The following is a 27,368-nucleotide window of genomic DNA, read 5'->3' as shown; positions in this document are numbered from 1 at the left end:
GCAGAGATGGTCCTATCCTTTCTGCCCAGTCAAGATCGGGGGAAGGTGCTGCCCCCATCCCCTCTCATATTTCAGAACTTCTCATCTCCTGCATATGGGCACCTGACTCTTGCTCACTTCAAAAATATACCTGGACAGATGACCAAGGTGGTGACCTGAGTAAATGCTTTTGGATCCTTCCCTCCTCCCTCTCCTAAATTTCCACTGGGGTAACCCAGCCCCAGCAGAGAAGGGAGCACTGTTCCTGCCACTGGAAACCAGAATGCATGCCTTCTAGACCCTTGCAGCTGAGGGTGTCCATGAGGCCTGGAGAAGTGATTGCTGGGGGAGTATCCCTAACTGTCTCCCTGCTCTCTGCCCTTATTCACAGTGTCTGAGTGGAAGCCTCCCTGGACACTATCTGCTGCCTCCCACCTATCATGAGCAGTGCAGTCTGGTGGGCCTTTCATGCCCCAAATTTGCATCTCCAGGGAGTCTAGGGAACCTAGCCTTACTGCACGGTTGCTGCCTTCCAGTCACCTTCCTCCTTAGTGGCTCCTCAGCCAGGCTAAGGACAGTGTCCAAGAAACTCTCACCTACTGACCATACTGATTAACTTAGACCATGTGTTCTCAACTGGACAAGTCTATAAATTCCTGGAAATTGTATACAAGGCTATGTATTAGGAGTGAGGGGAGGGTGCATATAAGTTTTCCAGGTGAGAGGCTATAAGCTATAATTATTAACATGTTTTTAATGGGAAGTATAACCCTAAATATATTAAAAACCACTGGCCCAGAAGGTCTATGTTTATATTTGTTCTAAATAGGATGATTGTTTTTAATAGTAAAACTAATATAGTCATTATAAAAATGTCAAACAATGCAGAATGTATTGTATTCATTCATTCACTTAATAGTCTCTATTGAGTGCCTATGCAAGGCATTGAGAATACAATGGTAGAAAAAACAGACTAGGTCTTTGTATTCATGAAGCTCACAGATTAGTGGGGTATATACATTAATCAAATAATCACATGAGTGTACAGATAATTATAATTCCACATAAATACAAAGAAGGAATGGAACACAAATATGTATATGAGTATATAGCAGCAGATCAAGACATACTCTGAGGGGCTAAAATGGGAACAAAGAAAGCTTTCCTAAGGAAGTAAAATTTGAGAGGAAATAAGGAAAAGTATAAGTACTAGGCAAAGAGGATAATATAAATGTCTTGTAATCATACATCCTGCAGAATGCCATAGCTAACACATATGTATAACTGGAATAAATCACAGTCCACAAACCCAAGTGTATAAAACATCCAGCTTTTATTTTCCATAGCAATACTCATAATTTATATTTTGTCTTCTCATCCCATTGTGGTGCTGAAATGGAATCAGTTTAGGATCTGCTGTGTTTTCCGTTGTGTGTCTAAGATCAAAGATGCTTACAAAGCACCTTAGAGTTGTTGGAAGAGGTCCACATGATTCTAGTATTATTGCTCTACATAACTCGCCATTCTCATTCCTTCCTCATGACCTTTTCAGATATTGTAGCTCTCTAGTTTGCTTGTGTCAACCTTGAATGATCAAGACTTTCTGTGCTGCTTCCCTGCCTTTGCTATGCTGAGATACAGAAAACTTCGTTAGACTCTATACTATATGTCTGGAAGCAATGTAAAGCAGCCACGCTTCAGGTATCTCTTAATAGGTATGACATGTCACCTACACAATTTAATCCAACAAAACTGTTCAACGAATTTCCAGTCAACAGCAGACTGAACTGACTTGGAAAGCTTCCCCCTTCCCACTTGAAACTCACAGATATGATAGAATACTCACCTTCTCCAAAGACAGTAATATAGTCAAGTTCATGGTCATGAAATGGAAATCTCTAAGAAACAAAGAAGGAGCTAGCAACAATGAGCTGGAGATGAAGACAGACGGCTATTGGCTTTAAGATCTAGAGACCAGGATTTAATCCCACATAGGGACAGAAAACAATGCCTCTACGCAGTGGAAGATGGGAAGCTGGTACTGAGCTCCAATCTAAATCTAGACGCCACAGAAACACAACCAGCACATGAAATAGTAACTAGAAAACTTTATCCCACAGCAAAGATACATGAGAAGAAAGCTCATCTTTTATGTGAAGTCATGGGTGGATACGGAGCCCCTTGGGAGCAATCAGAATCCAGGCCAGCTCCATTCATAGGCTGAAGTCATAATCTGTACACGTGAGAGAACTCAAAGGACATACACTAATACAAAAATTAATCTGGAACTGGTGAAACTTTTATAGCCCTAGCAGAGACAAAGGCAAGGAGAAAATATAGATCTCAATAAATCACCCAGAATGCAGCACACAAAGATAAAACAATACAAAATATGAATGAGAAGCTAGAAGACATGGCACAAAAAGGGAAAGTTTCAAAATATACCTAAAACGAAGTCCATAAAGAGAGTCTTGAGAGAATGAGGAAGGGACAATATTTGAAGAGATAGTGGCATGAATTTTTCAACAACTGATGCAAGACATGAATCCTTGAGCAGCACAAATAGAAGTAAAGCCATAGCTTGATACATCTTAGGGAAGAGCACCAACTGTACCTAACACTATATTTTCATGTGTTTAGGCTTTGGGAAATCAAAAAGCCCTTCCATAAACCTTTCCTGAAGCAAGGAATGGAAAAATGGAAAAGTAAGGAATATTCTGGGAAACAAAAGAACATAAGTTTATATATAAAACATACTATTCTGTCATATATGCACATGTGTAAATATTTACAATCTCTAGTGAAATGGTAAATCTTTTTTTAAGAAAAAGTAAGAAACTGGCCGGGCGCGGTGGCTCAAGCCGGTAATCCCAGCACTTTGGGAGGCCGAGACGGGAGGATCACGAGGTCAGGAGAGCGAGACCATCCTGGCTAACCCGGTGAAACCCCGTCTCTACTAAAAAATACAAAAAACTAGCCGGGCGCGGTGGCGGGCGCCTGTAGTCCCAGCTACTTGGGTGGCTGAGGCAGGAGAATGGCGTAAACCCGGGAGGCGGAGCTTGCAGTGAGCTGAGATCCGGCCACTGCACTCCAGCCTGGGCGACAGAGCGAGACTCCGTCTCAAAAAAAACCAAAAAAAGAAAAAGTAAGAAACTGTTTTCAAATAAAGGAGGATATAGCACTCTTTCCAGGATTCCATTCAGAGGGTACGTGACAATGTTTAACAGTTTTCTGTATCTGTCATCCCATTCCTTCGTAAATCATTGAACATTTTCTTCCTTCTGACTATTCGGAGGATTCTCTTGGGAACATATACAAAACGATCCCATTGAGAAACGATCCCACTGAGATATCGTATCAGCTGTTAGTCAAGCCACAGTCTCTACCCAGCTTAACTGTCCTGCTTTCTCCTGATACTAAATTCTGAGCATAGTTATTTTAAAGCTACAACTAAGGTAATCAACATACAATAATGGTAGCTGGAGCAATGTGCTACTGTGAAGTATCAGAGACTGCCGGGCGTGGTGGCTCACACCTGTAAACCCAGCACTTTGGGAGGCCGAGGTGGATGGATCACCTGAGGTCAGGAGTTTGAGACCAGCCTCGCCAACATGGTGAAACCCCATGTCTACTAAAAATACAAAAATTAGCTGGGCATAGTGGTGGGCCCTTGTAATCCCAGCTACTTGGAAAGCGGAGGCAGGAGAATCGGTTGAACCTAGGAGGCAGGGGCTGCAGTGAACTGAGATCAGGCCATTGCACTCCAGCCTGGGCAACAAGAGAGAAATTTCATCTCAAAAAAATAAAAAGAAAGAAAAGAAAAATGAAAGGGACTTGTAAGGGATGGGGAAGACAAATTGAGAGAGTAAGTATATTATGGATTACAGTCTAAAGATATTTGCTTAAAATCTTTAATCCATCACTTAGGTAGGCCTCTCTAGGTATGTCTAAGAAACAGTATATGAAGCAAAATGTTGATGCAGTGAAGAAATACAGAATCACAAAATTGATTTCAATCAATCCCAGTTTTGCCTATCCCCCAAAAGACCTTCCTTGGAGTTTTCCATTCTCCAAATTTCTCCAGTCCCTTGTAGTATTTCCGTAGGGGACAATTCATATCCATTGCCTGTGCATTTCAAAATTTATATTATTTCTGACTGAAATAGAACTATAGAAAAGAGTCAGCTATCATATTTAGCAGAAAGCAATAACAACACTGGAAGAAATAAAATTAAAACAGGAAAAATAATTTCTGGAATTGAGAAACATGATTTTCAAATTTAAAAACTCAGACTAAATGAAAGAGATAATGTCACTGTTGAAAATTGAATAAGCAGCCAAGGTGATCAGGTGAAAATTTAAACAATAAATGAAAATGATGAAGGAAAAGATAAATCTTGGATGACCCATCCAAAAGGCCCAATACATTAATGACTTTCTAGGATGAGAAAGAGAAATAGATGAAGAAGTGATAGGTAAAGAAATTATGAAGAAAAAATTCTCTAATCTAAAGAAAATCTTGAGGCTGAACAATAAAGAGATACCCCAAGTGCCAGACACCATTATTTTTTAAAAGTTCAAATGCCTAGAAGTATCATTATAAAATTAATAAATTCCAATGATAGAGAATATTATAAAAAAGAAGTTACATAAAAAAGAAAAATATCTGACAGGTAAATTATTTTTACTTGCCATCCTGGAAGTAAGAAAACAAGGAAATATCCACACACTACTAAAAGGAAACAGTAGTAACCCCAAAATTGTGTGCCCAACCTAGATAATCATTACAAGTCAAGGTGAAGTAAGATATTCAAGCATGCAAAGATTCAGAGAGAATACAATCCATGTCTAAATTATCACAGGTAGCATTTATTGAGCACTTAGTACTTGTCAGGTGCTGCTCTGAGCACTTTACATATCTTTACATATCAGCTCAACAACCTTATGAGATAATCCAATTCTTAGCTTCATTTTCACATAAAGAAATTGAGATAGACAGTGGTTTAAAACTCACCCAAGAAAATACAGCTTTTAAATAAATAGCTTTTAACTCAGCCACTGTCATTCTGAGATGACTAATTTAACCACTATGTACTGAATGCTACTTGGACTTTGTATAAATGTTTCTAAAGGTTTCCTATTTTTGAAGTCAGGGAGCAGTGGGAAAATAAGGCACCTCAGCGGGTGGTGTAATTATCTCATTTGGATTCAACAGTAGAGAATCATTGTTTGATTTTGAGGGCTAGCACTCATGGAATGAAGTGTGCAGAAAAGCATAGTAAATTTTCTGAATTCACAATATAATGAATGTGTAAGAATAGAAGTTTGAATAAACCAAAAAAAAAAAAAAGGAAAAGGAAATAGGACTCAACAAAATAAAATTAATAGTAAAAATAATAGGAACGTAAAACAAAATGAAGAGAATAAAATCAAGGGTATTAACTGTTGCACTAAAGGTAAAAGGGCACAGACCATGATAGTGAATTAAAAATCCAACTATATGTTCTTTATAAGAAACACACCTACAACACAGCAACAAAGAAACGTTGAAACAAATCCGTGGGTGAGGAGGTATCAGGCATAAGCAAGCAAAAAGAAAACATGGTTGAAAATATTAATATAAGCCAAAGGAAGCTCTAAAAAAAACACAGTTTAAATCATTATTTGTGTGAATAAAAATGGCACCTCTAAAGAAATTATAATAATCTTGTATGTACCAAACAGCATTGCAACTAAACAGATAAAGCAAAAACTGTTAGAATTACAGGGAGAACTTTAATACACCTCTATCGGAATTTGACCAACCCATTAGATGAAAAGATAATCAAAGACATAGAGAATAAATAATCAAACAACAATATTAACTCAATAGAGAGAAGTTTGCATGATATAAGGAGAGAACGTGCATCTTTTTTCTTACATGTATAAAACTTTTAAGAAATCAATCATGTCCTCAAAAACATAAAAATACATTAATAAATTCTAAAAAAGAGAATATATAGGCATATCCTCTTATCTTAACAAATAAAATTAGAAATAAATAATTAAAATGACCATAGTAATTGCCTGATAATAGAGCAATATTTTCCAAAATAACCCCTACGTCAAAAAGAAAATTAAAAATAAAGTTGCAAGTTATATGGAAAGCAAAGAAAAAGAGAACACATCATATGAAACCCTATTGTGGCGTGGCTAAAGATATACCCAGAGAAAAATCCATAGTCATAATTACCATTATTATTCAATAAAACCATAAATAAAAGAAATACACATTCTTCTTGAAGAAATTAGAAAGCACGACAGAAATAATCCAAAAACAGTAGAAGAAATTAGTAAAATTAAAGTTTAAAATAATGACCAAAAAAAGCCCATTGTAAAAGTGATAAATAGTGCTTGCTTCGGCAGCACATATACTAAAATTGGAACTATACAGAGAAGATTAGCGTGGCCCCTGTGCAAGGATGACACGCAAATTCGTGAAGCATTCCATATATTTTTGAACAATGAGAACACATGGACACAGGGAGGGGAACATCACACTGGGTTCTGTTAGGGAGTGGGTGGCTAGGGGAGGAATAACATCAGGAGAAATACCTAATGTCGGTGACAGGTTGATGGGTGCAGCAAACCACCATGGCACGTGTATAACTATGTAACAAAACTGCACGCTCTGCACATGTAACCCAAAACTTAAAGTATAATTTAAAAAGTGATAAAAAGTTGTTTTTTTAATCACCAATAAAATACATAAACATCATGATTATGGCTAAGAAAACACAGAGAAAGCAAAAGCATACAAATTATGATTAAAGGGTTGAACCACACAAATAGATGTGATTATTATAAATCACACGGGTAATTTATTATTATATTATAATTGTTATTATTATAATTTTACACACAAACATATGACATCAAAATTGATAATCTAAAGATAACATATAATTTCCCAATAGAATAGAAGTTACCAACATTAACTCAAGAAATAGAAAATTTGACTAGACCAGTTACTACAGATGAGATTGGAAATGTGTTTGTAGATTTACCATTGTAAACAAACCAAAAGGAAATAGATTTGCAGTTGGGTTCTAACTAACCTTTAAGGAAAGGATAATACCAATGTTATTTAAACTCTGCCAGAAAACAGGAAAAAATGGAAAGTTCACTAATAATTTTATAAAGCTAGCAAAGCTGAGACCAAAATCTGTTAAAGATAGCACATAAAAAGATAACTATAAGCAGTTATCAGTAATAATATAAAAAACAGAATAAAATATTAACAAACTCTAAAATATGTAGACAAATAGATCTCAGAAGTATAGCAAGAAAAAAAAACTATACTATTACCTGATAGGGATAGATCCACAAAGGCAAAAATAAACAGTCAAATACCAAATTCTTTTTTGTTTTTTGCTTTGTTTTGTTCTGTTTTTGTTTTTGAGACAGGTCTCACTCTGTCGCCCAGGCTACAGTTCAATGGCACAATCACGGCTCACTGTAGCCTCGACCTCTCAGGCTCAGGTGATCCTCCCACCTCAGCTTCCCAGATAGCTGGGACTGCAGACTGAATTCTCTTTTCTAAAAAATTTTTTTTCTATGTGTATTTTGAGACAGATAGTGTCTTTTTTCCCCAGGAATTCTATCAATATAGTTAATTACATAAACAATTTGAGGAGGCCAAGGCGAGTGGATCACCTGAGGTCGGGAGTTCAAGGCCAGCCTGACCAACATGGAGAAATCCCGTCTCTACTAAAAATACAAAATTAGCCTGGCGTGGTGGCGCATGCCTGTAATCCCAGCTACTCGGGAGGCTGAGGCAGGAGAATTGCTTGAACCTGGGAGGTGGAGGTTGCCGTGAGCTGAGATCGCACCATTGTACTCCAGCATGGGTGACAAAAGCAAAACTTTTGTCTAAAAAAAAAAAAAAAAAAAATTAAAGGAGAAAAAGTGCATGATTCTATTAATAGATGCTGAAAAGCAAACAGGGAAAAAATCAGTAGCTAATCCTAACAGACACTAATAGAAATAGAAGGGAATTACTTAAATATTAAAAGCACTTTTTACCAACAATCAACAGCAATCCTCATTCAAACCATGAAATTCTAAAGTAATTCCCACTAAAACCAGAAACAAGTCACTGTTACTCACAATTTCCATTCTTATTCAAGTGTTTTTTGAGATTATAACTATTGCAATAAGAAATAATTAGAGTAAAATTGGGAAAAGATAAAATTAATTTATATTTACAACTGATAATGATTGTATTTTTCTAAAAACAAGGGACTATTTAAAAATTAGAAAGTCAATAAGCAAATTAGAAAAGGTGGTGGGACGTAAGATAAATATTTTTAAAATCAACAGCTTTTCTCTATTCTAGCAAGTTTTTAGAGAGTATTACACTACAGAGCCCATGGATCAACATTATTCTTTTATTTCTTTTTATTAAAAGAATATATATCACTCGTAAATGGCTATCATCTATCAAACTCATTGAACTAGTGCATAGAATGGTTGCATCAACTGCTAGTTCAACCAATTGTATCAGTCTCAATGTCCCTCTGGTACTTATTTTATTTTTTTATTACACTATTATATGATTTACTATTTTTTCCATTTGTACCCATTTATTTTATAAATTTAATCTGTATTTCATCATGCTTGATAAGCATATTACTTTATCTTGTAAGTGTCCACCAAATGTCTTAACTTATAGTGCCTAAAACCTCTATATCTGACAATTCATTTTATGCTTCAAAAAGATCAGTTTCTTATCTTTGGTTCTAAGCACACATGATAATATATAGTAACTGTCTTGTTGGAAGACTGGAATAGCCAGCAGACTTTCAAACTCTCAAGTACACTGATTAGATTATTCATTGTCATATGTCCTAGGACAACATTAAGATTGGTTTTTTTTGAATATTTAATTTTAATCTTTATTTTTTGGGGGTACATAGTGTGTATATTTATGGGATAAATATAATGTTTTGATACAGGCGTGCAATGTGAAATAAGCACATCATGGAGAATGAGGCATCTATCCCCTCAAGCATTTATCCTTTAAGTTACAAGCAATCCAATTACACTCTTTGAGTTATTTTAGAATGTACAATTAAGTTATTATTGACTAGAGTTGGAAAAACCTAAGATTACTTTCAATGAAGTGTTGTCACATTCACTCAGGCCACTTGTTAGACTACCTTTTACAAATTGTGACAATATGTATATTTGAAGACAATATAAAAATCATTTTTAAATCATGGAGTGGAAAAGGCTGAAGCACAACCTCAAACCTAGAAGCCATAAAGGGAAAGGCTGAGGGATATGACTACATGAAAATGTAGATCATCTACAGAGAATGACACCATGAACACAGTTAAATGAGGTAAGATATGCATGGCAGAATAAGTGTGATGTATTTTAAGTGAAAAAAATGGTTACAGAATAGAACACTATATGGACTAAGAGTTCATTTTCTGTTAAAAATGTGAGTATGTATAATATCTATTTATGTATATGCATAGAAAACATCAGATTGGTAATAGTAGGTAACTGTATAGATGGATGGAAATAGGGCAATTTGCATATTTTACTTTATATATTTACCTGTTTTAATTTTTAATAAGCATTTGTTATTTCTATGGTCTAAGAAAACACAATAAGGAATGTTAAAATACAGCTCATTGTGAAAAATAATCTCTCAGAGTGCTGGTAACTCCCAAATCCATCTCCAAGTGGTGGTCAAATGGCTAGTTCAATGCAAAATCCTACCCTCCGATGCACAGGCTATAATATGGTCTTTGTTCCCAGATGCTAATTTTTTCTCTTTCTACGCTGAAACATACATACATATATATATGTGTGTGTGTGTGTGTGTGTCTGTGTGTGTGTATATATATATATATCTGAGACTTCTATCAGTAGTTTAAAAAATAGTTGAAAAACAGGTATGAGCTGAGAGACGTAAAAACAATTTTTTTTTTGGAATACCTGAAAAACAATTTCAGGGTCTTAGTAATACCATAATATTTCCCCAGTTATAACCATAGCCACCTAAACAAATGTAATTTATATGTGGCATATATTCATAAACATTCACAAGTTATGATATTCATAATAAAAGGGTTTACTTTTATATTAGAAGAAAAGCAGCCAGAATTCATTGAATTTTCATGAATGACATGGTGCTATTTAACACTTCGAATATTTGGCTATAGATTACATGGACCAACTTAAGAAGAGGTGATGATTGATGATTAATAACTGATTTTAAAGAATCATTCTCCAAGTCCATTTGAATGGATTGAGGATTTATAAAGTACTTTAAATATTGCTTGTTTTATTCAGTCTTCTTTATATTCCATCATTTCTAATATCAAAAAGAGAGTCCATTTGAACACATTTTAAGTGATGGAAGATAATAAAAATCAAAAGTTTTGTTTTATGAATTCATTTCATTCAGTCTGGATTTTCATTATAGCTTATTGTAAGGGGACCACAAAAATTAACATGAAGATAGTCAAAATCACAATTTAGTGAACAGAGGACTGAAAACGGAAAAAAATTAAGAAGGAACAATTTTGCTCAGGTTTCAAAAACATTTAGTAACTAGGTATCATTTCCCATTAAAAAAAAATCTAGGCCGGGCACGGTGGCTCACGCCTGTAATCCCAGCATTTTGGGAGGCCAAGGCGGGCGGATCACGAGGTCAGAAGATCGAGACTCCATCCTGGCTAACACAGTGAAACCCCGTCTCTACTAAAAATACAAGAAAATCAGCTGGGCATGGTGGCGGGCACCTGCAGTCCCAGCTACTCGGGAGGCTGAGGCAGGAGAATGGCGTGAACCTGGGAGGCGGATCTTGCAGTGAGCCGAGACCACACCACTGCACTCCAGCCTAGGCAACAGAGCGAGACTCCGTCTCAAAAAAAAAAAAAAAAAAATCTAGAAAAGGAAGAAATTAATCAACATGTATGGGAAAATGCATTGCAAATACTACAGTTTCCTCCTGCTGTAAGAGCATATATCTTTCAGAAAACAGGATAAAATCTCCACAACATTGGTCTGGTCAACGATTTCTTGGACATGACTCCCAAAGCACAAGAAACAACAGCAGAAAAAAGCAAATGGGATTGTATCCAACTAAAATGTTTCTGAACAACAAAGGAAACAATTAACAGAGCAAAGAGATAACCCACAGATAAGGAGAAGATATTTGGAAATTACATACCTGTTAAGGGGCAATACCCAAAATATATAAGTAACTCAAACAACTCAATACTAAGAAAACAAATAACCCAATTAAAAAACGGGCAAAGGATCTGAAAAGACATTTCTCAAAAGAGACAAACAAATGGCCAACAGATATGTGAAAAAATGCTCAACATCTTTAATCATCTGGAAATGCAGATTAAACCGCAATGAGATATCACCTCACACCTGTTAGGGATAGCTATTATCAAAAATATAAAAGACAATCTTTTTTGATAAGAATGTGGAGAATATGAAACACTCGAACATTGTTGGTGGGAGTGTAAATTAGTACAGCCATTTTGGAAAACAGTATGGAGGCCCCTCAAAAAACTAAAATTATAATTACCTTATGATCCAGCAATCCCACTTCTGCATATATATTCAAAGTAATTGAAATCGGTATAGTAAAGAGATATCTTCACTCCCATGTTCGTTACAGCATTATTCACAATAGCCAAGACGTGGAAGCAACCTAAGTGTCCATCATTGGATGGATAAAGAAAATGTGGCACATGCAAATGGAAATACAATGGAAACAATTCAGCTTTAAAAAGAAGAAAATTCTAGCCAGCCAGGTGTACTGGCACTGGCCTGTAGTCCTAGCTACTTCAGAGGCTGGGGTGGGAGGATCTCTTGAGCCTAGGAGTTTGATATCAGCATGGGCAACGTAATGAGACTCTTATGTCTTATGTCTCTTAAAAAAAAAAAGAAGGAAAATTTGTCAGTTGCAACATTTACAATAACATGTGTTAATCTAGAAAGCATTGTACTAGGTGAAATGAGTCAGGCACAAAAAGACAAATAATGCATGATCTCACTTATATGTGGAATCTTAAAAAGTTGAATTCATAGAAGTAGAGTTGAATGGTAGTTACCAGGGGATGGGGGTAAGGAGAGGCACAAGGAAAGAAGAGATGTTTCTTAAAGGGTACAAAGTTTCAGTTAGACAAGAGGAATAAGTTCTTCTAGTAGTCTGTTTCACTGCATGGGGACTATACTTAATAATAACATATTGTATATTTCAAAATTGCTTAAAAAGTAGATTTTAAATGTTCCCACCATAAATAATTAGTATGTAAGGTGATGTATATGTTAATCAGTCTGTTTTAATCATTCCACAATGTATTCATGTGTCATAACGTGACACTGTACTCCATAAATACATACTTTTATTATTTGTCATTTTTAAAAAATAAAATTTAAAAAAGTAATCACACTGCTAAAAATAGTATACTTCTCTTAAACTCTGTTTGATAGCCAATTTGATCATATATGTTAATAATTCTAAACTACCACCCATTGATGTTCTGCCTCTGTTAAAGGGGCATCTGGGCAGACAAAATTTATAATTGTGTCCAGGGAGAAATGTACTACATCTCTTGAATACAAGAACTGGATTTCATCAATAACTTTATCCTCACAGTGGAGATGGATCCACCAGGTTCTCCTACTTTGATGGCACCCTGTCAGAATAAAGTTACCTCTCTGATAAGGCTTCCTTCACTCCCTTCTCCCTTCTCCCTCCTCTCCCACCTATACCCAGAAACCATACATTGCCCAAGCCCTTAGCACAATACCTGAGAGGGTCCCACTGGAGAGGGTCAAGCACTGAGCTATGCCACTCAGATAAGTAAATATTACTTATCCTGCTAATACCACACCCTCAGGGCAGGGCAGATCAGGGACCCCAGGTTGGTGGTGAGAGAGCTCTGGCTTAAAAGCAAGAAAGAGCCATGGTTTAAACAGAAAAACCAGAAAAAATCTTCAGCCTGGGATGTGATGCAAAATAAATGTAAAAAGCTACCATTGAAAATAGTATGAATCATTATCTAAAAGGCCATTCTCAAGGGAACTTAGCAAAGAAATTAATGAAAGAGAGCCATAAACATAAAATTTGCCTGAACCACATCAATTTGCTAAGCCTACACTCGGAATCTCTTTTGAAAAAAGACAGGTAAAATGTGAATTTTTCAAAAAAGAAAATCCATTTCCTGAGCCTTGAAATATTATGTATATTGGCTGACAATTTACAACAGAACAACACTCCACTTTTGTAAAATCGCCTTTGAACATGTTTGCACTGGGATAGATCCACTTATATTCCTAAAATTGTTAGACGAGAACAAAACCTAAATAGCAGGACATCTTCTGAGTTTCTGGTTTCCTTGGTTTCGCAGGAGCTGCCATCCTCTCTAAAGAGAAGACACTGCCTCCTCCATGTGCCAATGGGCTGCCACAATCAGCTAGAATCCTAGAACTCTGCCCCTTCCAAGAGGATTGAGGGTGACAACCTCCTATGTGAAAACATTGGGACATCAACGTGTGACCTGGCTGCCTGGACCAGGCAGTCACACATCTATCTCATACCACCTTTCCCAAACTCCGAGTTATTCAGTCTAAATAAGACCAGGTGCAGGACATCAAAAATTCATGCAGTGCACGTGTGGCCATGCCAAGCTAAGACTAGTTCCTTCTCAGTGTCTTTTTGTCCAACAAAGGTTCCAAAAATTCTTGGCATTCAGTCACACCCAGGGTCAACTTATGACCAGAGCAACGACAGTTATTATTCTGTATTAAATGCCCACTGATAACATGGCATGGTGTCATGGGAATTGAAGGGTCAGAGAAGCCCAGAGAGGCTACCACCAATGACCTCCCAGAAGGAGAAAATAAAGAAAAGTAGGAGGAAGGAAGTGGAAAGAAGAATGAGAAGGAACAAAGCAAAGGGGAAAGGAGCAGATGGGTGCTAGTCAGGCCTGTACCTGCCTCACTGGGGCTTTTTACTACTCGAGTTAGCCTCATTTTCACCTCAGGTGTAAAAGTTACTCCACATCTCAAGTTCAACATGGCTTGATCTGAATTTTTGTTAGATGTTCAAGGTACATATCTGGGTCAAGGCACAAGTTTGTACTCATCAACTCTATTTTTTCAAGTATTATATCTCCAATGAATGTTATTCTTTTTTGAGGAGAAAAGTTTTAAATCAGGCACTGAAAATTTATCGATAGTATGATCCAATTTTATGTAAAGAATATATAAGTATATGAATAGTAAAAGTGTCTGGAAGGGTATACATTGCTTAAATTCTGTGCTTCTCTCCCTAGCTGCCCAAAACAGTTCTTTTGCAGCCCTTCACTCTTTGACTCTGCACCTTCTCTCTGAAGGGCCACATCTACTTCCATGTGCTACGTTATCATCCATCCTCCAATGGCTCTCAAATCCTTATTTGCAGCCCGTTCATCTCCTCTGAGCACCAGATCAATACATTCAAATGACAATAGCATATCCCCATCTGAGTGTCACACAGGTACATCAAACCGAATTTATTTTAAAGGAATTAATCCTCCCCACCCCATCTCCCCACAAATCTTTTTCTCTCACCTAACAATAGGAGCAAGAAAAAATGTTAGTTCACTTTCCCATCGCCCCACTTTTAAAACTGGTGTTACATGAGTTTCTACATATGCATGATTTAGTAGGCTTACCATACCCAGCAACTTTAAGCCAACCTGGTTTTGTCTGTACTACAAACATTACAGTACATACAGGGAAACTTGGATATAAAACCGGGTAAGTGAATAGAGGATTTTACCCTTTCCTGGCCTCATATATAAAGCAGGATAACATCCCCCAAACAACTAGAAATATATTGCAGAGGCTGGTGTGATCATGTCTGAGGAAACACTTTGGATTTTTAGAAAAGAAAGAAAACTACTCCTGTGAGAAATTATTTTAACAGTTGCCTTGCAGGAATGACAGAACTTTACACAGTAGTCACTTAATAAATGTTAACCTTTATTGTTACTATTATTTATTAAATGACACTAAAACATGGCAGAATGCCCCAGCAAAACAAAAGTCAACCAAAAAACTATCAACCCTGCATTCTAGGTAATTAAGGGTGCTCAATTTTCTTAATTAACTACTATGTGCCAGAACATTGTAAGTACTTTGCATATATTACCTGATTGAATCCTCATAATAAGCCTTATCTATCATTTCAGAGAAGAAACTTCAACCTACCTCATTTTTAATCTAAATATTTCTTCCATTCAATATGTGTTCCAATCAATCACTTGCTTCATTCCCATCACTTTTCTTTCTCAAAAACTTCCTAAAAATCAATACCCATTTTAGATAAATAAAAACACATAGATGAATAAAAAGTAAAAAAGTAAAGATCATTCATTATCCTTCTACCCAAAGATAACTACTGTTTCTATCTGGATATCTATAACTCCAGTTTTTAGTGTCCTTTTAAACATATGTTTTATTAGTCTTAAAAAAATGGAATTATACTTCAAATACTTCCATCTACCCATTTTTTCTTTCTCACTTCACAATGCATAATGAATAGCTTTTCCTGGCAATATAGATTTCCATCAGCATACTTATCCTACTGTGTAAACATTCCTTACTTTATAACCAATCCAATGTGCTAGATACTTAAATTGTTTCCAATTTTTACTAGCTTAGACAGTGCTGGGATGAACAGCCTTGTACATACAATCTTTGGGCAATTATTCAATTACTTCCTTAGGACAAAGGGTTTACATAGTTTAAGGCTTATGATCTGTATTACCAAATGGCCACCACTAGGGTGTGAAAGGCTCCATTTTGCCACACCCTCACTGACACTATACAGTAACAGATAGAGACTTTCATATGGACCCCAATTATTTTCTAGTAAAAAAAGATTTAGTGGGTCTGGGTGTTCAGTGGGATAATATTCAAACAACTCTCCACAACTGGCTTCACCCAGCTTTCCAAAATTATCTACTCCCACTCTCCACACTATCCACTCTAAGCAGAATGATCTCCTGTCATAGGAAGAGGGTTCCTACTTCCATGCCTTTCTCACACCATGACCCCCTCGTCTTGTCTCATGGAATTCCCTAACCACCCTACCCCATGCAGGACTCATTTTCAATTGCCACCTCCTCCATGAAGCTTTAGCCGACTAGCACATCCCACAGAAGCTTTTGCCTCCTTTGTGCTCTCAGAGGGAACATCTGACAATGAGTACATGCTTCAGATATTCTGTTATCTTTTGGTTTGTACGTTTCTTATCTCTCCAACTTGATTATAAACTGAAGGACAGGGATGGTTTCTTTCTTTCTTCTTTTTTTTCTTTCCAGCATTAATATACAACTTTATTGATGATACACAAATTAAATCAATGAAAATGACAGAAGGGAGCTTACTTATGATGAATTGGTTCACTGTCACTTATGCAGAAGAAAAGCAAAATATTTCAATCTAGGCAGCGAGATAAAAAGCAACAAACATGTTTTCAGAACAAGTAGTGATATTCATTCATCCATCTTAAACCTAAAGACCAACTCGGTTAAATATCAGCATTGATGATACGATATGATATTCATTATTCAAAACTGGTAGCTGAAAGGATTCCTTTACCATATAAACAAGGTGGAGAAAATGAATAGTTTACAATGTGTGTTGCTTCCAAATTACAAAATCAAGGTGTTATTCCTGGCTCTTTGGGAACATATGTTCAGCCAGTTTGGCCATGAATTTTCCAACTTTTACTTTCACCAAAAAATCATGGTGGCTTTCTATTCCCAGAACCTTATCAGCACACACTTGAAATTCTTTTAAAAAGAAAAAAAGTGAACCTTCACCGAATTGATTCTGAGTAGGTTCATTTTCTTCCCATTTGAAATTATCATTTATATTCTCAAATATGACCAGAAGTTTAAGAATAACTTCTTTGTTCTCCTTCTTATTAAAGAGGGAGCCCAGTGAAGATGGTACTTGGGCCCTGAGCAGTTCCCTAGTCATGGCTGGATTTTCAGCCAAATTCAAAAGGAGTTTCAGAACCTGAAGTTTGGTTTCTTCATTTCCCGCTGAAAATAAACGAAAAAAGTCAGAAATGGAATTAGCAAGCATGTGCTGATACTCATTAGTAACAGTCATATTTGTAAGCAATCTCAGTCCAGCAAGCTGCACAGATGAGTTCAATCGAGAAGTGATTGTGTCATCACACACTTGATTCATGTATACCTTAAGCCTGCGCTGATTTTCAGCATTCACACTCAAGTTATTCAGGACAATTAAAGCCTTTTCCTTAACTATGGGATCCCGCGTATTGAGAATCTTTGCGACAATTGGGAGACCACCAAGATCACGAATAATATCTCTGTTAAATGCATAAGCAGCATTGTTACCCAGAGCAATTAAAGCTGCTTCAAGAATATAAGGCTTTTCAGACATCTCAACCAAGCAAAGAACCTTTTGCAGCTCTTGAGGGGACAAAATGGTATCATCTGAATTGGGGGAAGCCCGTTTCTGGACAGCCCGACGTGCCCGGGTAGCCCTGGCCCTTGCCCTGGCCCTGGCTCTGGTTCCAGCTTCAGTCCCAATCCGGGCCCAAGGTGGGTACCATACTATACTCTTGCTCTCATTGCTGTCATCATCATCATCAGACCAGTCATTATACCTGGCCCCAGAACAGTCCCCAGCATCATCCACATCCCCAGATCCACCCTCAGCCATTTTTTCCTTGTTCTGTTTTCTTCCCCTAGTCAGTTTATAAATGCAATAGCAGGCGCCAGCCCCAATCACCAGGCCTGCAGTCACCCAGCCTACTTTCCTGGCGTAGCCCATGCAATCGTCCCTGACAATAGCAGGGACCAAGGAATAGAGTAGTCACTCAGGCTGGGGGAGGAAGGCTGTGGGACTGGGCTCAAGCCTGTGGAGGGTGATCGTCTTCAGCCACTTCAAGGCCACAATAGCTGATTCTGGAGGTTGACCTAGGAGTGGAAGAAGAAAATCGGGTTTGAGTTTCTCTTCTGCTTGTGTTGTCCCATGCAGGGAGTTGTGCAGAGGGACAAGATAATAATAATTGAATGCTAGGTAGGAAATGTAGATTGTTGACAAAATCTCTATGCCTCTCATTTCAGCCTTTCCCTCCCCACCCCAGGTCACCCCGCCCAAAGCCTAGATAATGCCAGTGGAATCCACAGATTCTGCTGGGGTCTCAGTCACCACAACCTCAGATGTCCCCAGGGACCTGACTAGAACCCTTCCACTAACCTCCTCAAGACAAGCAGTTCGCCCCTTCTTCTGTTTCCTGGTGGTGTGCCACGCCCAACAACCTTTCCAATCTGCAGAGACCAGAGCCAGTGAGAACGGAGCACTTGATGGATTGACTGTTGATTTGTTGCTTTCCTGATTCACCATTCCGGCTATCAGGTTTGTTTTTAACCTCTTTATGCCATCCCAAACATGCACAGGTCTGCCCCGTCCCTAGCCTGAAATGGTAGGGAGGTAAGGAAAATAAAGCAGGATTGGAAGAGCCTGTCCAAAGTGCGAGCGATTTCTAACCCCTCCCCCATTCCAGGCAGCCCCCACGCCCACACCGACCTCTACTGATCGGAGGAAACTTCCTCCCTCGCTTCAAGCGGAGCCACCTGCTACAGCAGACCTGCAGGATGACAGATCGAAAACATGGGGAGTAAGTGCTGTTGAGAGAGGAGGATTATGAACAAACTATCCGATAGGTTTCCCTGCTGTCATTTCCCCCACTTCCCCCCCACCACACACACACAAAGCACGCCATTTCGCCACAGTCCGGGGAGTGCAAGAAACACATTCGGACTCAAACCTGTACCTAGATTATTACCTTCTCTGCCTTCTCCCCACCCCCGCCGCCAACCCCGTCCCTCCTAGAGTCCCCAGATGGTCTTACCCTCAAATCGACCTTCACCGATTAGGATTAATTTCCTTCCTCTTCTTTTGCCTGGCGTTGTGCCGCAACCTACAGAAAGACTGGCCACCCGGGAGAGGCTTGGACCCACTAGACACAGAGCCATGGTCAGGAAGACACAGCCACAGGCAGAAAGACGGGAAACTGCCGCCACTGCGTGCTTGGTGGACGGACTAGTCCCCAGAACACAAAACTCTTTTCTAATTCGGAGGCCTGGTTGTCAGAGGTTTCCCACCCCTATTACCTCTCTTGGGGTTCTGCTGACATATCACGTTGCATCTCACCACCCCCGCCCCCATATCCAGCCATTCCCCTCCGGCACTGTCCTGGTGGACTAGGGGCCAACACCCAGGCCACAGCTCCCTTTCCGGATTGCGGGCCTAGGCTCCCAGCAGATTCCCATCTCCCGATCTCTGAGCTTTTCCCCAAACACTCCCCAGCTCACCGTTTCGCAGCATCGAAATGGGGTGCAGGCGGGACATATGTCTTGGAAAGCGGGCGGCGAGTGGGAGAGACGACGGAGGCGCCTCAGTACCCGCGACGGTCTCGGCCCTACACCCTCTAGCACCCTGACTTTATGGAATCTCCCAGGCACTGACCTGCAGGGATCCGGGACAATTTTCTTCTCCTCTTCCTTTTTCCCTCCGCCGCAGGCCCGCCCGCCCTCAGGGCAATGGGGAGCTGGTACTCAGACGGGAACAACGACCAGGACAAGAAGGACTTCTGCACACGTCAGCTCTTGGTCACGTGAGAGCTACGTCATCCACCAACTCGGGTCCCCAATTTCCCCTCCCACCAGCAGTGCGGCAGAAGAGGGCCCGCCCCCCTCCTTTCCCTCCCCCACACCAGGCCTTGTTACTCTTTCTTCTTCGATAATCTCATCACCTTGTAGTTGTGTTTCCCTTCCACCGATTACCAGAAAGGGACGACATCTTCCCCTGGGGCTACGGGCCACTTGTACTTTTTATGAAAAATTGCCTCTTCCTTCCCTAGGCTCCTGGGACAGCAGCCTCTCCCTCCACCTTCCCTCCCCCGAGCTATTAAAGTCTACCATTTCCTCTGAAATCTAGTCCCAGATCTGAAAGGAACAAGCGATCGGAAAAGAAAATCTAGAATGAGAGTGTGGCTTTTACTTTCTTAATACTTTGTTATTTTTGTTCCGTCCTCCCCCGCCCCCAGCCTGCATTCTTTTTACGAGAAAAAAAAAATACTATAAAGCTATTTCCATTTTAGAAAAAAATGAGTGGAAGCTGGAGAATGATGTTGGGTGATGGCCTCCAAAAGTCCCACATTTTCTCACTTGGTGGAGAGTGTTACACACTTCACTCAAAGCAATCTTAATGTCTTCTGGGGCCTAGCACACAGCACAGCCCTGAATGAGCTAATCAGTGTGTCTGGCAATATGTAAATCCTCTGACTAGACCAGTCTTCTAAATAGGAGAGCTACAGACTTTCACCTGCACCCATTAGCAAGGTGGAGGCATTGAAGCCACAAAAGCCAGAACGCAGGAAAAAAAAAAAAAAAAACCTGAGGAGAAAACATAAGTGCACAGTAGGTATCTGTGAGATAAAGCATGCACACTGAAAAAATGAGTGTGCATAAAAAGAACATTACAAAATATACTTGGTCAAAATAGATAGTATCATCTATAAACGAAATAAGTATTAGAGGAACACAGACCAAGACAAAATTGGCTGAAACCGGAAACTAGCAATTAGTATGAAACTATTTCACTCACTGGTTTGATAAGCTGAATAATTCACCCATCATCAATGATTTAACTTTTTTAAAGTAGGAAAAGGAATAAAATAATTACATCCCCTCATTATTTAAGTTAACCAGATTTGATTTCAGTGGCTTGCAACTAAACAATCTTAACTAAAGCACAATACAAAAACAGGTAACAATACAAAAAGTAATATAGCTTTTCAGAACATAGGGTCTTCAGTGAGATATTCCTTAATAGTTTGAATAAAAGGTTATTATTTGAGTATAACTTTTAAAATACCCAGACAATATGGGAGTAAATCAAGAGACTGAGGAGGTTGAGAACAGGCAAACCCCCAGGAAAATTCATATCTATGTAACTTCTGGGAGGCAGTACTAGAATGCGATTGAAATTTATTTAGTAAACAGAAACCAAATCAACTGTATGATCCTGTGTTTAGAGAAAGATCATGTGTAGCAAAGGGGCTCATTCAAGCATAGGAACATATGAAAAGGACAGTCAGAAGAAAGTGTTGGTATTTCCCACCCAAGCACTTTCTGGAGGAGAAAAAGTGTTGGCTAAGGAGAATGGAACATTTCACTTTCTCTGGCAGAGTCATGCCCATGGTGTGTAATAGTACTTCATGCTTCCTCAGCTGAAACTCCCTTCTTAAGATGAACAAATACCCTCGCTTTGATTGCAGGCTCACCAAACAACCTTCGAAGGTTGTGTTTTCCGAAGTAGTAGCTTGTCTACAGGGAAAGAATGGGCAGATAAGACTGACTGAAACCTCCAGTACCCCCTGACAGTTGTATTTCTCAGGGCAAATTATTCAGTTGTCACTCCTGTTGAAACAGCCTCCCTTGTGGTCTACTTATGGGGAGAGAATGCAGAGATCCCTAGGTTTGAGCATTCAGATCGATTTATATATAAGTCTCTATGAATGGGAGACTTTCCTTGAGGCATCCAGAGGCAACTCTTCTCAGCATACAAACAAAATCAGGATTTGGTCATGCAATACTGAGGAAGAGACCCTGAACTACAGACGCAACCTTGTGGGAATCCTGTGGGAGAAGCCAAGTGGCCTTGGCTCAAAGGACAACCTTGTGCATCACCATTTCATAACCATACCTTTCTAATGTTTAGTTAATGGTGGAAATTACAACTAAGATACTCTGTGGCATATTATGCCCCCAGCACTTCCGTTATAGATAAACAAAGGGTTAATTTCCAAAGTGGTTAAAGGGCTCCTGCAAATCAACAACAACATCTGAAACAGTTTAAATTTCTCCCTGGGAAAAGAAAGGAAGTGCATTTTACATTTTACATACCCTATTGTTTTCCTCAGCAAAAGGGTGGGTATTGTGCCCAAAACAGACCAACCAAAAGCTGTCTTACTAAAATTTCAATCTTCATCAGAGAAATAAAAACCTGAAAACCGGTGGACTTGTGACATCCTGAAAAGACATCTATCAATTTCTCCTACCTAAACCCCTCGGAAATGAGCCTGGTCTTCAACATTTCCTCCTTAAGCTAACCAGGCTTGTTCTATGTCGCTTGCAACCACACAACCTTAAGTAAGACACAATACCAAAATTACACAATACAAAAAGTAGTATCTTTTCAAGATAACATCCTTCTATAATTTATTTTTTTCACCCTCCACAATTCCATTAGTGTCACCATTTGCTGATCGTTTTTTTGTTTCTGGGTACTTTATAAGTTACATATCACACGTGAACTGATTTAAGCCAAAAGTTTTGTTTTGGCAGTGGTTTCACAGTAGTTTTTTGCGGGCTGAGGAACTTTTAACAGTCCTGTCTGAGGACTTCTTTAAGCATTTTCCTTTCTCACTTTTGAACGGTATGTGAGCCTTATAACATGTCCTTAAGTAAATATTTGTTGGTAGATGTATAATGGAGAGCAAAGTAGTTTTTTCTTTCTTTGTTTGTTTGTTTTTAATGCTAGTCTCCAGGTAGGAATTGGTAGAATCATGGATCAGAAGAACAAAGAGGTAAGAGAATCGAAAGGGTTTTTATAACCATGGGATTTTAGGAAGTTTTAGACAGGGAGTGGATTCAAACCAGGAAAGGTCTGGCATACTGGGAGAATGGTAGTGAGAAGTTATACATTGGACTAACTGGAGAATATACCAAAAGGGTGGAGATAGGTTATACTAGTGAGGAGAGGGTAGGAGTAAAGTTTTTGTCCTTGAAGCCTGACTAAGTGTTGTGAAAGTAAGTTCTTATTGTAAAGCCATGTCTGTGACACCAGGTCATCTGTCTTTATTAAGCTTTACATACTCCTTAGTTTTTTTAATGTATATATTCAAAACAAACAAAAGCCACTTATACAACTACCTAGCAGCCAAACACTGAATGATGGACTGTTGAATCTGAGAATTCTGTTAGTAAGCCTTCATAAGTATAATTCACTTGTCTAGGGGAAGTAAATAAAGGGTCATAAAAAAAAAAACAAATAAGGTAAAGATTTAGAGAGATTAAGATGTGATATTGGTGAGTTTGGACTATAAAAGGGGAAGACCAGAAAGTTGTGACATATTGACTTCTGAATATTCACCAGCAAGGCACTAGGACTCCCTGGCTTGCCTCCTGAAAGGGCCTCCTCCACACAGGGGCCCCTCACTGGGGAGCCCCTCCCTCTGAGGTGTCATATTTCAATGTTCTAAGAGGTTGCCTGGAGTGTCTATATTTAGAGTATGACTCCTCAGCAGGGACAGGTGGATGCTTGAGAACTAACTTCTGCATACTTGGTCCCTGAGTTTTGGGATTATTCTGAGGGGCTTGTACTGGTGGCTCGGTGAAATTGTAACAGAAGGCAGGAAGCGTAAAGCCCTCTTTTTTCTGGCAACTGCTTGAGATCCTGTGCATTGCCCTTCCACTTGTGAGGGAAAAAAATGACACAGACATGAGGGGTGTTGCAGTGATTCCCAGTCACCCACAGACCCTCACCACCATCTCCACTGGAAAATGCCAAACACTCACCACTGCTAGGGTAGCATACAATACATGAATGGCAGACAGCAGTGAGATCACCAACAGTGTCATGATGGAAAGAAAATTACCTCAAGTCTCATTTTCATCAATAGGATAACAAGAAATTATCTAATTTCTGGATGATTTATGGGTTGCACCACAAACTTCAGAATAGATTTTAAATAAAACCCTGTGAATTAAAGGCAGGCTAATCTGTGGAGTCACTTATCTGTAAAGTTCATCTGAAGATGTAAGATTCCTCTGAAGTTGGGGTTTGCAAAAAAATCTGTCTTTTGAAGCCAGAGTGAAAGTCACCCAGCAATCTTCTATGAAGATGTCAGTCATATTACACCTAATACTATGAGTTCAGCCAGGAGAAGGAAAGGGACAATAGTTCACATACTTAAAATGGTCAAAATTAGAACACTGACCTTCTCAGTATAGATTCATTTGTCCATCAATTTATAAATCATGTTGAAAGCACAACTGGTTTTGTTTGTAAGGGTATGTTTTTCATTTTAATATGTTGTTTGAAAGCTGCTATTTCCTGTGCAGTCAGAAGAAAATATTTTCAACTTAACACAAACTAACTTCACCAAATCAATGAGGCCTCCCTCTTAACTGGGAAATCTTGCTTATGTTATATAAATTTTTGTAAAAAAAAAAAAAAAAAAAAAAAAAAAGGTTTGAATTATTTCTTCTCCAAGTGGGAAAAGCTTTATTTTTTTTTCCGATTACAAAATAGTGTAGTTCAAGTCAATAAAAAAGAAAGGACAAAATATAACTTAAATGTTATTAAAATACTAATTAAAATCTCACCACTGCCTGGACTTCCGTTTCTGCCCCTTCCCCCAATGTTGATGCAGACAGAGACTGAACATGGAAAAGGGTAGAAATTTAAGAAAGGGGCTGCAGGAGTTCCAGAGCCAAGGAAAGGATGAGACAATTCCCCAAGAAGTGTAAGTGAAGGGTAGACCCAGGAAAAGATGCTGCCCCTTCCTGGAATTAGAGAAACACAAATTGAAACACCAGAAAGACAGGGCCATTTCTGGTTTCTGGTATTGTTACAGAGGAAAAAAGTGACAGGGCCCACTGTGGGGGTTGAGGGGGAGATACAAGGCAGGCTGGCGCCTGCCGCACTGCTTGTGGGAGTGGAAATTGGGGGCCAGAACGCACCGGTGACGTGGCTGTCACGTGACCAAGAGCCGCCTAGAGCACAAGTCCTGCTAGTCGCCTCCGTCTGGGTACCAGCCCCCTATTACTCTGCAGGCGTGTGAAGAAAGAAGGAAACTAGCTCGGACTGTGCAGGTCGGTGCGAGGATGGGCGCTGCTTCAGAGGAGGTATGGGTGGAAGAGGGCCAAGAACGCCACAGATCCGAGTTCAGGCCGATCACAGCTGGGTCCTTTCTCGCCTACTTTCTAAATACTGCCACCAACCCCCACCCCACCCTGTGCTCATTTTAGTAGAGAGAAGTGGCGGGTTTCGGGTGGGGGTGAGGGGAGTGAAAGGCGTTTCCAGAGATTCCGAGAAAAGAAAGGTTCCAGTGTCCCGGGTGCTGGTCCGTCCACCAAGCACTCCGTCCCCTCGGTCCCTTGTCTGTTTGCAGGTTTGTAGGTCTGTTGGCCTGTAGGTTTCGGCACAAGTCTCAGCAAGAGAAGGAGAAAACTGCCTTGGTTGGAACCTTGCAGGTCAGTGTGAAGGTGGGATTAGCCCAGGACCACGGGTGGGGGTGGCGGAGGAGAGGGGCTGGGATATGAGAGGGCCGGGTCCGAGTCGCCCTCTCCTGGCCCCTTCTTTCTCCACACCCCCTCCCATTTCAGTGCAGGGAAAGGGGTGTGGCGGCCTTTGCTGGGGAAATGGCGGACGACAAGTGGGGCGGGGGAGGCCTGCGTCGGGAAAGTCAGTAGAGTATGAGAAATCTTTTAAACTCAAGTGCCTAAAATTCACAAAAGCAGAAATTGGGACATGTGTCCTCAGTCCATCCACTACACTTTCATTTCTCCATTTCCGCCTACCTGTCTTTGCATTTACCCTTCTGCTAGACTCTATCCTCTATCACTGTGGAGGGACCACTGACAACAGAAGACAAGGGAAAACCAAGGAATTTACCTGACTTTGGTAGAGGTTAGTGAGAGAAACTGCCCTTAATCTTTGGAAGTGGAGGTCTGGTGAAGGAGACTACCTGAGAGGTACTCACACTGTCACCCTCCTAGCTATCATAGCACAGACCCGTCTCCTGCCCTTCCCTGTGGACCCAGAAAGAGAAATGGGGGCTCCTGAGGTCCATAGAGGAAGACAGAAAAGAACAAAGAAATTATATCCTGTTAATCTGCCTTTCTCACCAACTCAAAATCCACCTGTCTGTGAGGCACAAAGCCAAACATAGTCCCGAGCCCTAATATTCTGTTTCACCCATAGATTCATCACAAGAGAGCTACAAGAGCCTAGAAGAAGCTAAAGACTGCTACCCTCCATCCTTACTCACCCTGGACCTGAGAGACCTCTTCAATCAGGTGGAGCAAGGCCCTCTCCTGTCCTGCCCCAAGGCTGGCACGGACTTGAGCATGGGCCGGGCTCGGGAAGTGGGTTGGATGGCGGCAGGACTGATGATTGGGGCTGGTGCCTGCTACTGCGTTTACAAACTGACCATAGGAAGAGATGACAGTGAGAAGCTGGAGGAGGAGGAGGAAGAGGAGTGGGACGATGACCAGGAGCTGGATGAGGAGGAGCCTGATATTTGGTTTGATATTGAAACTATGGCTCGGCCCTGGAGTGAGGATGGGGATTGGACTGAACCTGGGGCCCCAGGTGGCAATGAAGACAGGCCCTCAGGGGGAGGCAAGGCCAACCGAGCACACCCAATAAAACAGCGGCCATTCCCCTATGAACATAAAAATACTTGGAGTGCTCAAAATTGTAAAAATGGCAGTTGTGTTCTGGCCCTCTCCAAGTGTCTTTTCATTCAGGGAAAACTGTTGTTTGCTGAGCCCAAGGATGCGGGCTTTCCATTTAGCCAGGATATCAATAGCCATTTGGCCAGTCTCTCAATGGTTAGAAACACGGGCCCCACACCAGACCCCACTGTTAGAGAGGCTTTGTGTGCCACGGATAACTTAAATACCAGCATTGAAAGTGAGGGCCAGATTAAGATGTACATCAATGAAGTGTGTCAGGAGACTGTGTCACATTGCTGCAACTCATTTCTGCAGCAGGCCGGATTAAATTTGTTAATAAGCATGACAGTTATTAATAACATGCTTGCCAAGTCCGTTTCAGACTTGAAGTTTCCTTTGATATCAGAGGGAAGTGGATGTGCTAAGGTTCAGGTTTTGAAACCACTGATGGGTTTGTCTGAAAAGCCAGTCTTGGCGGGGGAGTTAGTCGGTGCCCAGATGCTCTTCTCATTCATGTCCCTCTTTATCAGAAAAGGAAACAGAGAGATTCTCCTGGAAACCCCTGCCCCATAAACGGCCCTCTGGAACACAATGGGACGGAATCCACCCACAACGCGCTTGGTTTGCAGATGTCAAAGAATCTGCAGAGGGTGCTACTGAAGATCCAGCCTTAGCCAATCACCACCTCATTGGGTGAAAGTTCCAGGGCTCAATCCAGGACCACACTCTTATTGGCCAGGCAGGGGCTCCCACAGAGCTTTGAGTAACTTGTTGGTTGTGCAGTCTGCAGGCAATGTTGGCACTGTA

The 27,368-nt window shown here is 40.0% G+C and overlaps 2 protein-coding genes and 1 non-coding gene across 15 annotated transcripts; 2 read left to right on the top strand and 1 right to left on the bottom strand.

Annotated features, from left to right (window-relative positions):
• Positions 1-6,368: 6,368 nt before the first annotated feature.
• Positions 6,369-6,475, top strand: LOC112616643. Its single transcript, XR_003117686.1, has one exon. It is a non-coding gene; the product is annotated as a U6 spliceosomal RNA (small nuclear RNA).
• An 8,531-nt stretch (positions 6,476-15,006) lies between these two features.
• Positions 15,007-20,041, bottom strand: ARMCX3 (armadillo repeat containing X-linked 3). 7 transcript variants are annotated; one of them, XM_025372065.1, is made up of 5 exons: positions 19,561-20,041; positions 18,944-19,051; positions 18,619-18,679; positions 18,289-18,359; positions 15,007-18,005 (listed from the first exon to the last, which is right to left on the bottom strand). In XM_025372065.1, exon 5 carries the CDS (start codon positions 17,857-17,859, stop codon positions 16,720-16,722), a length of 1,140 nt encoding a protein of 379 aa, XP_025227850.1. In that variant the 5' UTR covers positions 17,860-18,005; positions 18,289-18,359; positions 18,619-18,679; positions 18,944-19,051; positions 19,561-20,041; the 3' UTR covers positions 15,007-16,719. The 7 variants fall into 7 exon arrangements, with proteins under 7 accessions (XP_025227850.1, XP_025227849.1, XP_025227851.1 ...); XM_025372064.1 differs by having other exon boundaries at positions 18,944-19,023; XM_025372066.1 differs by having other exon boundaries at positions 19,407-19,702.
• Positions 20,042-24,840: 4,799 nt separating this feature from the next.
• Positions 24,841-27,368, top strand: LOC112616558 (protein ARMCX6). Of its 7 annotated transcripts, none has more exons than XR_003117665.1 (4): positions 24,858-24,974; positions 25,274-25,355; positions 26,086-26,180; positions 27,092-27,368. XR_003117665.1 is itself a non-coding variant. In XM_025373538.1 (4 exons), exon 4 carries the CDS (start codon positions 26,232-26,234, stop codon positions 27,132-27,134), a length of 903 nt encoding a protein of 300 aa, XP_025229323.1. In that variant the 5' UTR covers positions 24,858-24,974; positions 25,274-25,355; positions 25,488-25,575; positions 26,086-26,231; the 3' UTR covers positions 27,135-27,368. The 7 variants fall into 7 exon arrangements, 6 of the variants coding, with proteins under 6 accessions (XP_025229322.1, XP_025229323.1, XP_025229325.1 ...); XM_025373538.1 differs by adding an exon at positions 25,488-25,575 and having other exon boundaries at positions 26,086-27,368; XM_025373536.1 differs by adding an exon at positions 25,488-25,566 and having other exon boundaries at positions 24,875-24,974; positions 26,086-27,362.

Source organism: Theropithecus gelada, chromosome X (genome assembly GCF_003255815.1).
Source record: "Theropithecus gelada isolate Dixy chromosome X, Tgel_1.0, whole genome shotgun sequence".
NCBI lineage: Eukaryota > Metazoa > Chordata > Mammalia > Primates > Cercopithecidae > Theropithecus > Theropithecus gelada.
This window is presented reverse-complemented; position numbering and strand designations above follow the sequence as displayed.

Excerpts from the sequence above, each read along its gene's own strand:
- ARMCX3 (XM_025372065.1), bottom strand. The coding sequence starts at position 17,859 with ATGGGCTACGCCAGGAAAGTAGGCTGGGTGACTGCAGGCCTGGTGATT.
- LOC112616558 (XM_025373536.1), top strand. The coding sequence starts at position 25,524 with ATGGCGGACGACAAGTGGGGCGGGGGAGGCCTGCGTCGGGAAA. Across the intron at positions 25,567-26,085 it reads GGGAGGCCTGCGTCGGGAAA|ATTCATCACAAGAGAGCTAC; the intron begins GTCAGTAGAGTA and ends TTTCACCCATAG.